At 29.6% G+C, this 15,000-nt stretch overlaps 1 protein-coding gene across 2 annotated transcripts in view; it reads left to right on the top strand.

The window, feature by feature from the left end:
- The window catches only part of LOC136080067 (uncharacterized), a 118,152-nt gene that overhangs the window by 92,229 nt on the left and 10,923 nt on the right, over positions 1-15,000 (top strand). For both annotated transcript variants that reach the window (XM_065796681.1, XM_065796682.1), the window contains exon 9: positions 12,376-12,621. In XM_065796681.1, the coding sequence (XP_065652753.1) occupies positions 12,376-12,621 (246 nt within the window). The remainder of the gene's footprint in view (positions 1-12,375; positions 12,622-15,000) is intronic.

Consider the following 15,000-nt stretch of genomic DNA (forward strand, 5'->3'; position numbering starts at 1 on the left):
ATATATGAAAGTTTGGTAACAGTTATCAAATCAACTTGTGAAATTTGGGAAAAAGCTAAAATTCCTACAAATCTAAAGGATAATGCAGTTACAAGGCTTGAAAATTTCATAAAGATTATACGGATCTATTAAAAGACAAAAATAAGAAATCAGCTGTTGCTAGAAGCAAAGTAACAGACTTTGAAAAGAGAATTATGAAACTTTCTAATATTGCGCCAACTAATGTTTTGATTTAATATAAATTGCTGAAGATCGCGATTTCCTCATAGATCAACGAGATGATAGAAACATGGTCTTGGGTTTCATTGATAAAGATGATGCAGAAAAAGAAGAAAATAAAGTTTGCAGAGAGATAAGTTTGGATAAACGAAGCGTTAAAAAGCGTCAAAAAAAAGCGTTAAGAAAACAACGCTCTGAAGAAGTAGTTGTTCTTGAGAATTCAACTTCGCCTTCAAGTTCTACTAGTAGCGATCATGATGATATTGTAGTTTTGAAAGGAAAAGATGATGTTGTAGAAAGCTCCGGACTGAAAAGGAAGCGTTCTATAAAAAAAAATATTACCCCTGAAGTTGTCGCTTCCTTAGATATAGGAAATGTAAGCAATCGTGTGGCAATGCGAACTATAGCAGCTACAATGCAAAGTTTAGGAGCTCCCATTGAAGAGTTCTCTATATCTGTTACTACTTTTCATAGGGCAAGAACTGATTATCGTGAAACTCATTACAATGAAACGAAAGAAAATTTCAAACCGGATGAACCTCTCGTAGTTCATTGGGATTGAAAAATGATGGCAGACATCGATGGAAGTGGAAATGTTGAGCGTTTATCAGTTTTAGTAACAGGGCGTGGTGTTGAAAAACCTCTGGGAGTGCCAAAACTTCCTGATTCAAAAGAAGAAGCCATTGCTACTGCAGTTGTAGCCTTTCTCCATGAATGCGACGCTTCGAATCTTATTAATAATCTCTGTGGCATGTCGTTTGAAACCACAGCTAGCAATACAGGATCTGAGAAAAGTGCTTGTAATTTACTTGAAGAAAAATTAAAAAAAGAATTATTGAATTTAGCTTGTCGTCATCACATTACTGAAATTGTTGCAGGATCTGTGTTTAAAATTTATTTTCCAACAACGTCCGGACCAGATGTTGCTATTTTCAAACGATTTAAACAAGCCTGGAAGAATATCAAGAAAGATGATTTTAGCCCAACAGTGCAAGATGAAGAAGCTGAAAGATATCTTTCAAACGTCTCGATTGAGAAAAAATCGTCTATAATTAATTTCTTAAAAACATGTTTGCAAGACTCACAACCACGAGATTATTATAAAGAACTTCTTGAATTATGTCTAATATATTTAGGAGAGCAACCTCCTAGTGGAATAAGATTTAAAGCACCTGGAGCCTTCCATCATGCTCGGTGGATGGCAAAACTTATTTATTCAATTAAAATATGGTTATTTAGAGATCAGTTTAAAATGGTGCAACATGAATTAAACGCAGTAAGAGATACTAGCATTTTTGCTGCGTTAATATATGTTCGACAGTGGTTTACTGCACCACTCAGTGCCTCGGCCACATTTAATGATTTAGATTTTCTAAAAATTATTGAGGAATATCGTGAAATGAATGAAAATATAGCGACCGCTGTAACCAAGGCAATGAAGCGGCATCTATGGTATTTAAGTAAAGAACTTATATCTTTTGCCTTTTTTAGTGATAATGTAGAGTTTGAAGTTAAAAGAAAAATGATAACTGCCCTTCAGCGTCAATGCGTAGACAATAATAGGCCCTTAAAGAAATTAGCAGATATTACAAATGTAATGAGTAAATCCCTTGAGGACTTTGTAACGTGTAAATCTCTTTCATTTTTTTAATTTCTTAAATATTGACATTTCCTTTCTGGAAGAAAATCCTTCAAACTGGAAAAACAATGAGTCGTATGCCGACTCTAAAGAAGTAGTGAAGTCTCTTAAAGCTGTTAATGATTGCGCCGAAAGAGGGGTGAAGTTAGTACAAGACTTTAATGCTGTCTTAACAAAAGATAAAGAGCAGCAAAATTATGTGCTAAATTTAGTAGCAGAAAACAGGGCTGTCTTACCAGGTGCAAAAAAATCAACATTGAGTGCTAAACAAACCAGGCGACAATGAGCAGCTGTTGTTGTTTAATGTTGTTTAATAAAAATTATTATGTGTAATAAGAGCTTTATTTTCAATTTTATTTTAATAAAATCGAACGGTAAATAACCGAAATGTGTACAGAAAACGAAGGTCTATATTTTACTGAACTTTTGAAAATTCCAATTTTAGAGGGGTATAAAGATCGCCCTAGCGCGACCTCTAAATATTAACCGATTTGGCTGATTTTTTTGGTACAATGTTTTCTTTCATAAATGAACACATTTAGACCTTAGGAATAACAAAAAGTAAAAAAAAGTTTTTTAATCACCCTAATATATATATATAATATATATGCGTGTATAAGAATATAATTTAGTGTGTGTGTGTTGCAAATGTTTAAATGTTAATAAAAAAATTGTTATCATCTAAAAAAAATTCAAATTTAACTTCAAATTATTTTTTTCTTATTTTATTGCTTTCGAATACATTATTTAAATTTGAATATGTAATAAAGTTTTATGTTTAAAATATATAAAATTTTAAAATTGGGCAAATAAAAATAGTTATATCAAGGTATACGAAGGTCAACTATTAAGCATAAAATAGGTTTATCTATTTAATAAAGCCATTGCTACATAGTTGAGTATATTCTAAACAGTTTGACTTTAAGAAAAACAACTCAATTGGTAACATTAAGCAAGAAACTAGGTCCAGAAGACCAGTAAAAGCTGCACTTTATTCACAACGGAAAATTAGAGAAAGGTCATTCCATATCAAATTATCTATAGGTATCCAGGATACCGCCTCAGATTTGCTTCAAATTTTGATTATCCACAGACTTTTTGAAATAAACACAATCCTGAAAAATTTAGTTTGATTGGCGTTTAAAATTTATAATCGAATCGTTGTTGACCTGGAGCCTATATAGATTTTTTGGTTTTTCACAGATTTTTTAAATAAAATAGGTAATCTCCGGAAATTTTTTACAGTAATAGTTTTTCACCCATATAATCTATTTGTGCAGGTCTTTTTAAATGATTTTAGGCATTTTTTGGCTATTATACCCAATAGTTGCTAAAAGTTGTAGTAATATAAAAAATTTTGAAAGCTTTAATGTGCTTCAAATGAATTCCTACAGATAGGCAGCTCATTTTTTGTGGCTTTTGTGTACTTATGGCATATATTATACACATAAATCCTTTCTATTTCAATTTTTTTTTTTTTATCACATGTGTTGACTTTAGAAACTTTGCACCAGTGTAGAACTTTTTTTGAATAGTGAGAAACAGTAAGATCTGGCAAAAAGAGACATCAATATTTATATTTTTTCATAAATGGCAAAATTCTTGAAAACATGTTTGATGTAAATATCGAATGTCAAGGTCTTCTCAGTGCAAACCAAGAGGACTATATACCACAGCAACAAATTGCTTGTCAAACAAGGAACTTAAATGCAATTTTTTTTTTCAAATATATTATGATTTATTAACGACAGCCTTATCTTTGTCCTTATAGTAATATTGTTGACCAGGAGGTTGTGAAAAATCCGCCTTATAATATGTTTAATCGTCTTCAATTATGCTCAAACTTATATCCACCGTAATTATAACCAGCGTCGAATTCTTTTACTTTCACCATTTAAGCTCTCTTAGCTGCATTTTTCTTATAAAATAATTAATTTCAGCATTTTTAAGTACTTTTTTCATATAAGATCTGAAAGTCTCAAATTTTCTTGCTAGATCTTGCTGTGACCGGCTCGGATTTCTTTCTGTTGAACTGAGAATCAACTTTACCTTTTTGAATTTATGGAAAGTTTTTTTTCTTCCATTTCCAGGTTTACTTTTGAAGCTTTAAGTAGTCTTGAAGTAATTTATTAAATATATGACTGTAGATTTTGGGACGTTTGTACATTTAGCAATCAAGGGATATGAAGTTGATGAATTTTTGCACAAAAAAATTCACAACTCTTTTACGCACCTCAATTTGTTTTTGAAACGTTTTGAAAATCATTGATCTATAAACAAAATTTATCGACACAAGTAAAGATAAGGAAGTATTGTTTAATTAAAAAAATATAATAAATAAAACCATTTGTGGTTTTATAGAAACCTTAGTTTAAAGTTGACCAGATTTTTCCGTGTCTACTCGATAATCAGTTTTCCCATCAGTGATATAATCAGTGTCTTAATTCAATTGATTTTATATGATTTTGGATTATGAATTTTATATGATTTTGGAATTTGGAATTTAATTTTTAGGCATATGATATAATTATAATGATATAATTTACACATCGTTTTAGTTTGAGTGTATAGCACTTCAAGTGCATAAAGAGTTTGTATTAAAATCTAAATCTAAAATTTTAAGAATATATCTTTACCAGAAATATCTCAATTCAAAAATTTTAGTAAATGTGACAAATTAGGATGTGGAAACGCAAAATTTTCAAAAACTGGATACAAGTATGACAAACCTAGTAGCATTAGCATTGCATTTAGACCCAAAAATATAGCATTGGGAAAAAAGAAAAAAGTACATAAACTATAAAAATTTAGACAAATAATTTAGGTGAAAATAATAAAAAGTAGAAATAAGTTTGAAGGATGAAAAATTTCAACAACAACAACAACAACAACAACAACAACAACAACAACAACAACAACAACAAGATATTTATTTTATGCAAATTTTAAAATCATATAGTTGCAATAAAACAAAAATAACAATAATAATAATAATACAGGGGTATATCTATGGTTTTGTATTTTTTTTTAAATGTTAAATTATAAGTTAGGTGGCTTTTATAATTTGCATTATAACAGCCTTCAAATTGATTTTTTCATTAAATAAAAACAATTATTGTCTATCTTGTTTTTAAATTTGTTTAATGATTTTTAATTTACTGCTTGTGAATTTAGTTTAAACAGATTGTTTACAATTCTCTTGGTAAAAAAAGTCTCGGTAAACACGATTTTATGAACTGCTTAGTGATGGAATGCAATCTCTTGTCGAATTTATAATGATAGATAGGCCACCCTTTGCTCTACGTGTTTAAAAAGACATAATTTTTAATCTTTTTAACCGGTCTTCATAGCTGTAATTTCTAAACTCATTAATTGTTTTTGTCGCTTATAATTGTATGACTTTTAGAACTTTAATGTTCCCTTTTAAGTATGAACACCAGACAGGTTTTGGATATTCCAACTGAGGTCTTACTAAAGATAGATACAATTGCATTGTTACGATTCTGTTATTACTTTTGAAAGTTTATCTTATTATTCCTTAAAAACGGTTCGCCTAATAAGTTACAGTTGCAATATATTTCTTGAATTTAAAGTCTTTTGTCTTCAAAACACCTTAAATTCAAGAAATTTAAGGTGTTTTGAATTTAACTTCAAAACATATTTTGTCTGTTATTGAAAGTCGATGACCATGTTTTAGCCTGTTTCCATATTTTATCAACTGCGCATTGTAAATTTAAATGGTCTTTTTTATTAGAAGCAGCAGCTAATATATTTGTGTTGCCTGCAAACAGTTTTCAGTGACATGTAATGTTGTCCAACATATCATTAATAAATTGAATAAACAGTATGGGCCCCAGCACCAACCCGTGAGGTACTCCGATAGTTAACTATATTCAATTTAATGTAAAATCTCTTAATGTGATTCTTTGTTTTCTAATGGTCAGAAAAGCATAAATCTATTTTATTAATTAATTATCTACCCAGTAATTGTCTAATTTATGAATAATTTTTTTATGGGAAACCTAAACCTTTTGTAAATAATATCTACCGATATCTTTAGATTTAGTGTATAAAGAAATGGTAAGTTTCCAACTCGTTAGTTGTAAAACTTATTCGAGGAACAAATCCATGCTGATTCAGATAAATTAGTTTGTTGATATTTAAGTAAAATATTTAATCTTTAATCAAACTTTTTATTAACTTGTACAAAGTTGATATTGAAGACACAAATCAGTTCCAAGGTTCAACTTTGTTTTCCATTTTAAAAATTGGAACAACATTTGCCAATAGCCAATTTTTGGACTAAGTAGAGGAAATGAACAATTTGATAAAAAAACATAGAGAGGGACGTAGAAGTAGTTAATGCCAAATTTTTCAATACTGCCTTATGAATGAATTCATAACCTATAAATCTATTTTGATTTAGTTATGCAAATTTTTTGAGAACATTTTCATAGGAGAATAGAATATACGGATCAAAAATTTATTTGAGTTGGTCCTTTCATAAAAGCTTTAGTTTTCTGAACTAATATTTAATTAAAACTTAGATAATTTATTCTATAACTCGCTTCAATTTGAGGTCAATTTGGTCGGAATAATTTTTAATATTTTTAGGGAATCTTGTGGCTTATATTTGTTGTTTACATTAGAATAGAATGATTTTGAATTATTTTTGCAATTGTATGCTTTTTCTTTTTTCAAAATCCATCACCACTCTTTTAATTTCTTTTTATGTAACTATTTGTAAACTTTTATAATCATGGCGAACTTCACCTTTTTTTGCAAATGGCTATATATTTTTGCCATTTTGAAATTTTTTTTTTTCTCCAATTGTTTAAATTTGCTATTAGATCACGATTCATGAATAGGTCCTACTACCTTTTTTTCTTAACTAATTTAAACCTTTATTATATATTCTCGAGAAGAATTTAAAACGTTTGTTAATCTCACATTCTAAAAACAAGCTACTCCACTTTTTATCTTCAATAAACCTGTTGAAGACATTACAATCTCCTCTTAAATAATTATATCTTCTATTATTAAAAACTCTAACATATTCACTAATATAATAAACCTACAGTAGTATAAAATGACCTTGCTTTGTTTTGCCTAAATGAGGTTTAATATTTATATCTAAAAGAATAGTTTCGTCGTTTGCTATAATTAAACCCGGGATTTTTATTTCATTTTCAGAGCATCTATATGAAATTTTGGTTTGTCAATAAGCTGGTGAAGAAAGCAATCATGGATTTTTTTTATTAACTCTTTTATTAACTTTTTTATTAACTTTTATTAACTTTTTTATTACCTAGTGTAATAATCATGCCTTACTAACCAATTTGCCCCGTTTAACCATACATTTTGTTGTTCAATGAGCAAGTGTTGGTGCACATAACATCCAGCTTACTTAATTTTTTATATAGATTTGTTAAATTAGACACGCTGAAAAATTTTATGCGAATTGTATGTAGCAGTATAGACCTATCTCGAGTAAAGAGGTTACTTTGGTCTTCATGTTTGCATGTTCATGGTCTTGCTCTTAAAAACTTTTTATTCAAAGTCTATAATAAAGTACTTCTTATATCTCCCAATCATCATTTAGTTTTTTTCTTTTCTCTATTAAGGCTGTAGTTACTGTTTTCTCACTAATGGTCAAGTATGGACCAATGAATGTTCCTGTGAATTTAGAATTTCGTAGGTTTTCACATTTTTTCAATACCTCCATTTGTTTATTCTTTGAGGGAAGTTCTACCAAAATTGGTGTACTTCTATATGCATCTGAGTTTTAAAATCTTCTTGTATAAGCTATTATTACAATTTTCTTTTCTACAAAATTTTTGTCTTCGTTTCCTTCCATGACTTTCGTTCCAAAACTAAGTATATTTTGTTCCCTTTTTTTAACTTTACAATGTTAAATATGTTAATTTTGAGTAAATATGGATTTTTGAATGAATTAAATAAGTTACTAAATAATTTTGGTTCCGCTTTAATTTGCGATGGCTTCTCAAGAACTCACACTCTCTTTCTTTAGTCTTGGTTCTGAGATTTTAGTTTGATAATTCAATTTTGCATTTCTAATACTTTATCATCATAAAACCTTTTAATTGTTTTTAGTTCACTCTTGTGAACCTTTTTTTTTTATAAAAAATTTATAAACTATGGTTTTCCAGGTTACAAAAAGTATATTTCAATGATATGCATTGTAAACCTTTATCATTAGTTGAGGTTTAATGCAATTATTATCAACAAATTTGTCCTTTGAGCATTAACGTGAAAATTTTGCTGATTGAATATTTAGTTGAAAATAAAAGTACCTTCTCCGAATAAAAAATTTTAAAAAATCTGAAAACAAATAACTTAATCAGGTATCTGGATTATTGCCATAAACAAATACGCTGTTACATTAAGTTATCATTTGATATTTTGTTAGAATTATTTTGCTGTTGCTAAAAGCACGGTATTTTCAAACAATTGCAATAAAACAAATATATATATCTGGAATGCAAAATCACGTCTGTCCATAAAGAGGAACGAAGTTCAAAAAAAGAATCAATATTAACAAAAACAATAGTAAATCTAAATAAGATAATGATATAACAATGATGGAATTAAATAAATTAAGTTCTGCTGCAGCTATGATCTGATGTTATTCGTTGTTTTCTTGAGTTTGCTGAATATTCAAATTGATAGTCTAATCACTGGATCAACACTAATTCGGCTTTATTCTCCAAAAGACCTTTATTTTCCCATTGGAGAATTTTTAACATTTTTGCATTTTAGCACATTTTCGTATAAAATTAAAATCTTTTTTTTTTTTTGTATGCATACACGAGTCATTGTAATTCACCTTATGTACTGCTGCCTTGGAGAATACGCCTTTTTAGACAAAGGCTAAGAGATGAAATAAACGACAAAAAACTCCCCCTGCCTTGAGGCTCTTGGTTAAGTAAAGGCTAGAGATGGTATCTCGATGAAAGTACTAATCTTGAGCAGGTGTTAAATGCATCTCGCTACTATCTTGTAGAAGGCCTCCTAGGCAAAGACTTAAGGGGTAAACAGATTCTATCTGTTGACCAGCTTCCCACCACTTCTTCATCTATTAGGTTGGCGCAGATGTATTTTTAATACGTATTTTTTAGTTTACAATATTAAATGCTGGGTCTTTATGACTCACTGCATGGGTTTTGCTTGTGTCTCTGTTTTTATGACTAGGCAACTAATTCTTTTATTTCAAAATAAAAATACAGCTCTAAAACTCAGTTTTATGGTTCTGAGGCTGACTGGTAGTCAGGTTTCCTAAACTTTGTGGTAGCTCTCAGAGAGGCTGATTCCATCAGCAGCTGAAAAATATTAAAGTATTAACAGTGCCATGTTGCACAATGATGGTGTTTCTGTTTGCACTTTTGGTTTGCATTGCGGAGGACATATTTGGAGCCCTTTGTTACGGCTTAAGATTCATTAATAGTAATGAGGCAATTGGTTGGGCTATTAGACTGTCTTCTGAGAACTATCTATGCTTTGAGTTAAGTTCTTCAACACTTTTAAAAATCAATAAAGTACTAAAAACTATAAAACACAAAAAACCATCATCATCAGCAAGTTCTCTAAACTTATCATTCACTAATATTCGTGGTCTACAAAGTAACTTTTCATCTGTTGAGTCTTGTAAAGTTCTTGTAAAGTTCTTGTAAAGTTCTTGTAAAGTCTCTTGTAAAGTTCACCGACTTGCCTTTTGCGAGACCTATTTGAGTTTAGCTGTCTCAACTTGCGAACTTAGTGTTGATGGTTATATCCTTTAATTCGATAAGACTCCAATAGTCACATGCTTGGCATGGGCATATACATTCGTAAGAATTCACCCAATTGTCGTGAAACTAGGTTTGAATCCACAGACTATTCTTTCATGTGCTTTCGTTTAGCACCAATTCACTCTATCGCCTTTCTCTTTATGTTATATCGCTCTCCTTTATCTCAAGACTGAACTCTTTTTGATTTTATTTCTGATCATATTGACCAAGCCCTCTCACATTATTTATCAGCTAATATTGTTGTTTACGGTGACTTTAAAGCTTACCACACTGAATGGCTTGGCTCTAGTGTCATTGATTCTGCATGCATTAAAGCCCACAACTTTTGCTTTTCTTAATCTCTAACTCAAATAGTCAATTTTCCAACTCGCTTTCCAGAAAACCTGCATCAATTACCTTCTCTACTCGAACTTTGTCTTGTATCTGATCTTAGTCAGTGCTTAGTTTCTCTGCATTCACCCTTAGGTGCTTCTGATGACAGTTTATCTCTCTAAAACTAATATCTCATTCTTCTTCATCATATAAATCTCCCTATTATCGCACCTCTTACAACTACAGTCAAGCTGACTGGGCATCTTTTCGTGATTTCTTTCGTGATGGCCCTTGGGTAGAAACTTTTTGCCTTCTTGTCGACAAATGTGCTTCTTACATAACTTCATGGATTCAGGCTGGCATGGAATCTTTTATTCCCTCGTGACAATTCCAGGTCAACCCTCACTCTCCTCGATGGTTTTCCTCCCACTGTTCTGTTGCGATTGCCTAATGATACTTCCATAACTGTCAGCAAAACAATTCTCCAGAAAATATACATCTGTTTATTACTGCCAGAAATCATTGTAAAAAGGTTTTGTCTTACGCCAAAGCCCGCTATTCGAAGTTCCTGAAATCTCGCATTTTATCTCAAAAATTAGGCTCTCGTGACTTGTGGAGTGTCTTTAATAGTATTATTAATAAAGGCAAATCTTTAATTCCGCCTCTCTTGTATGGTTCAGATTTTGTCACCTTACCTAAAGACAAAGCTGAATTGTTTACTAAAAACTTTTCATCAATGTCATCTCTTGATTCCACTAGTTGCGTTCTACCTGATATTGCCAACAAACAGGTTGATCCATTGCTTGACATTCGTTTTACTCAAGGTTCTGTATCTAATGTGATTACCTGCCTAGACTCTTCTACAGTTTTTGGCACAGAAAAATTCTGGAGAGCGATCTGATTCGTCTGCATACCGTCCCATTAGTCTTGTTTCTATCATAAGCAAAGTTTTTGAATCTTTGATTAACAAACACTTAATTTCTAATCTTAAACAAATAAATTACTTTTTGACCATCAATATAGGTTTCTATATTCTTGTTCTACAGCTGATTTCCTAACAGTAATTACCAATAGGTTTTATCGGGCATTAGATAAAAGTTGAGAAGTTAAGTCCATCGCTCTTAACATTTTAAAAGCTTTTTATAAAGCTGGGAATGCTGGTCTTCTCCATAAACTTTCTTCTTACGTTGTATCTGGTAACATCTTTAAGATTAATGAATCCTTTCTTTCCAATCGTAGTATAAAAGTTGTCTTTGATGGATAGCACTCTTCTTTTTATTCTGTAACTTTAGGTATTCTTCAAGGTTCTATCCTTGGCCCTATACTCTTTTTAATTTACATTAACGATCTTCCAGATAATCTCACATCTAAGGTGACATTTTTCACTGATGATGCTAGCATTTATTCTTGTCTTGATAAGAAACCAACACTCTCTGATTGCTTGGAGGGGGTATTTGAGCTTGAAAAAGATCTCACTTCTGCTAATCAGGGGCTCACAGTGGCTGGTGAACTTTAATCTAAATAAAACTCAATTTTTTCAGCCAATCATTCTCACTATAAGTTTGATCTTCCTATATTTATGAACGGTGATTTACTCGATGAGTAATCTACTCTTCATCTTCTAGGATTAACTCTTACTTTTAATCTTTCATGGAAACCGTATATAAAATCTGTTGCAAAACCATATATCAATCTGTTACAAAATTAGCATCTGTTAAGGTTGCATCTCTTCATCGAGCTCGACACTTTCTTACTTAGGATTCTATTCTCTATCTCTATAAATCTCAAATCCGGCTTTGTATGGATTACTGTTGCCATATCTGGGGCGGATCATCTAACGATGCGGTTTCTCTTTTACACAAGGTGGAAAAACGCATTTTAAACATAGTTGGACCTGCTCTTGCAGCCAACCTCTTACTACTATCACACCGTCATAATGTTGCTTCTCTTTCTCTTTCCTTCATATACTAAAATGGGCACTGCTTTAAAGAGCTAGCGTCTCTTGTGCCATCAACTAAAATTCAGTCTCATGTTACTCGTCATTTAATTAAGTCTCATCCTTTTTCTCTGACTGTTCCTAAGTGCTCCATATAACGCTTATTCGTGTAGTTTTTTCCTTGAACATCAGCTCTTTGGAATTCGCTTCTTTCCTCTTGTTTTCCTGATATATATAATTTGCAATCGTTTATGTCGTCCGTCGATCCTTATCTTGCTCTACAATCTTCATCTTTTCTGTTTCAGTATCTTCCAACTTTAAATATTTGTTGCTTGCTGCCTTTTTTGACAAGTAGTGGTTTATATACACACACACACACACACACACACAAAATTGTGAGGAGTTAAACATATAAAAATATAATAAATGCTTTGTTGGAATATATTTTTCTTTTTTTTTAGGACTCTCTGCTATTTTTGTAGAGCCTATATGCTTTGACAACATTACGCAAAATATTTATTTTCAAGATAAGTTTGGAAATGTTTTGAGATATAACTATTTGGATAAAATTACAGAACGATTACCTGATACGAAAGCAAATGTTTTGCAATTACCATCGATAATTTTACCAATAACTAAAACTAAAGATAACATATATTTTTGTTGTGATACACAAATTGGATTATACAATGGTGTCCCTTATAAAAGTATGTTTGGCAATTCTTTTTAAGTTTTTGTATTTCTAATAAATTTATAAAATTATAATACTACTCTTATACATATATATATATATATATATATATATATATATATATATATATATATATATATATATATATATATATATATATATATATATATATATATATATATATATATATATATATATATATTTATATATATATATATATATATTTATATATATATATATATATTTATATATATATATATATATATATATATATATATATATATATATATAGATATATATATATATAAATTAAAAAAAAAAAATCACAAACACAAAAAAACCTGATATAAAAGTGACTAAATATAAACGAATGCAGGACTTTTCAGAGAAAAAAACGATATTTTATTGTACATAAAACAGCCACTAATGACTTTAAAACACATATTTACATGTCTGGGCATCGAACCTATTAATTTCGTTCATAGTTGCTTTGGAATTGAGGACCAAAAATCTCTATCAAGTGTGTTTTGCTTCTGATTTAAACTTTACCTATTTTAAGATCCATTAAGCTTAAGTGTTTTCAATGGGACCTAAATCACCATGGTACACCATGGGAATAGAGGCATTTTTTGAGATAGTAAATTAATTTTTAATATTCTAGGTGGTTCGGCTATCTAACAAAGAACCTAGACTATAATGCGCGATATTAAATATAAAATTTTATATTAAATATAAAAAAAATTCATATACTAAGGAATATAAAATATGCTGAAATATAGGCACATTTATGTATATAAACTTACGTATCAACAAATTACCGTCAGTTTTCTATTTTAAGTACATAAAATATACATCTAAGGAAGAATTAAACCAATATAAAATAAAACAACATATATAATATAACTTACTCAAATCAGTACCAGTTATACCTTATAAAAAATTTTTATTTTTAAGCCTCATAATAAAAAACAATAACAGTAAGCAAATCGAAAAGCACCTCAGCTTTTTCCAATTCCTCTAAAGTATAGGATTCAGCTTTTTTTAATTGCACTAAAATATAAAACAAAAATTGCTTAGCTAAACTAAACTACTATACTTAAACAAATTAAATTTAATAAAGAACAAGATAACAACTCTTTTAAAGCCAAGAAAAATTATCAGCTTAATTTGCTTGCATTCCTTGCTTGATAAACCAGATAAATAATAAGAAACATATTTAAAAAAGCCTTGAAATTACTTTAAAATGACATATGCAACGTTGAATGTTTAATTATTTATTAATAGATGTTTTTAAAAATCACATGTATTACATAAAATATCATATGACAAATCTGAAAGGAAAAAATGTAATGAATGTATTTACTTATACAAAGAAAAATATCATGTATGAAAAATGGAAATCAATGTACCAAATACCTAGAGAAAAGCTGTTGTAATTCCGGTGTAGAGGCTGTTAAATATAATTATTTCATGTTAACTTTTAGAAAATAATTCGTCTTGGTACATCAGGGTTCCAAAACCATGGTTATAAAACCATGAGCAGAGACAATAGCTCTGTTCATTATGTTTTACAAAAGTTTTTGTAAAACATTATGAACAGAGCTAAAGACAAAAAAATCAAATTGAGATATAAACAAAATGTATATATGTCAGAATAGTTTGTCTTTTTGTGAATGATTAAAAGCAGCGAGGTCCGATAATGAAACTACATATTAATCATATTTACAACAGACACCAACATAAAGATAAGCCAAATGTAACAACATTAGTAACATAAGTAACAACAATGCGTAAAATCTTTTTAAAAAACATTTTTATTTATTTCTAGAAAAAGTAGTAATAAAACCTAGAAAACAACTTAATCCAAAGTTGTAACACAGTTTGACACTAAACACTGCCAAGATACACCTCTGCTTTAAGTGCATTGCTTCGCTGGCAAGGTTAACAAATGTGGCTCTACACGTTTGCCAAGTAACAGCACTTTAAAAACATGGAAAAAACAAAGTATAAACATAAGAACCAACTTTAAACAAAATGTATATATTTAACTTTATATAAACATATTTAGACACATTTATAAAACAATTATATAACACATATTATCACATACACAGACAATAAAAAACATTTTTTACTATTATAAAAACACATTCATAAAACAGTTATAAAGCACATATTACCACATACGCATATTTTTCAAAAAAGCATAGATGCAAACAATAAAAAAATATAACTCAAATTGTGCCAACAAAAACTTAAAAAATGAAAAGAGGAAATTTAATTAGATTCACAGTAAATAAAATATAAATATATATATAAACAATACTCTTAACTTTTATTTATTTTTTATTATAAAAACTGTAATCCTTATAACAAAATATACCTTTCACATACA

Source organism: Hydra vulgaris, chromosome 05 (assembly GCF_038396675.1).
Source record: "Hydra vulgaris chromosome 05, alternate assembly HydraT2T_AEP".
NCBI lineage: Eukaryota > Metazoa > Cnidaria > Hydrozoa > Anthoathecata > Hydridae > Hydra > Hydra vulgaris.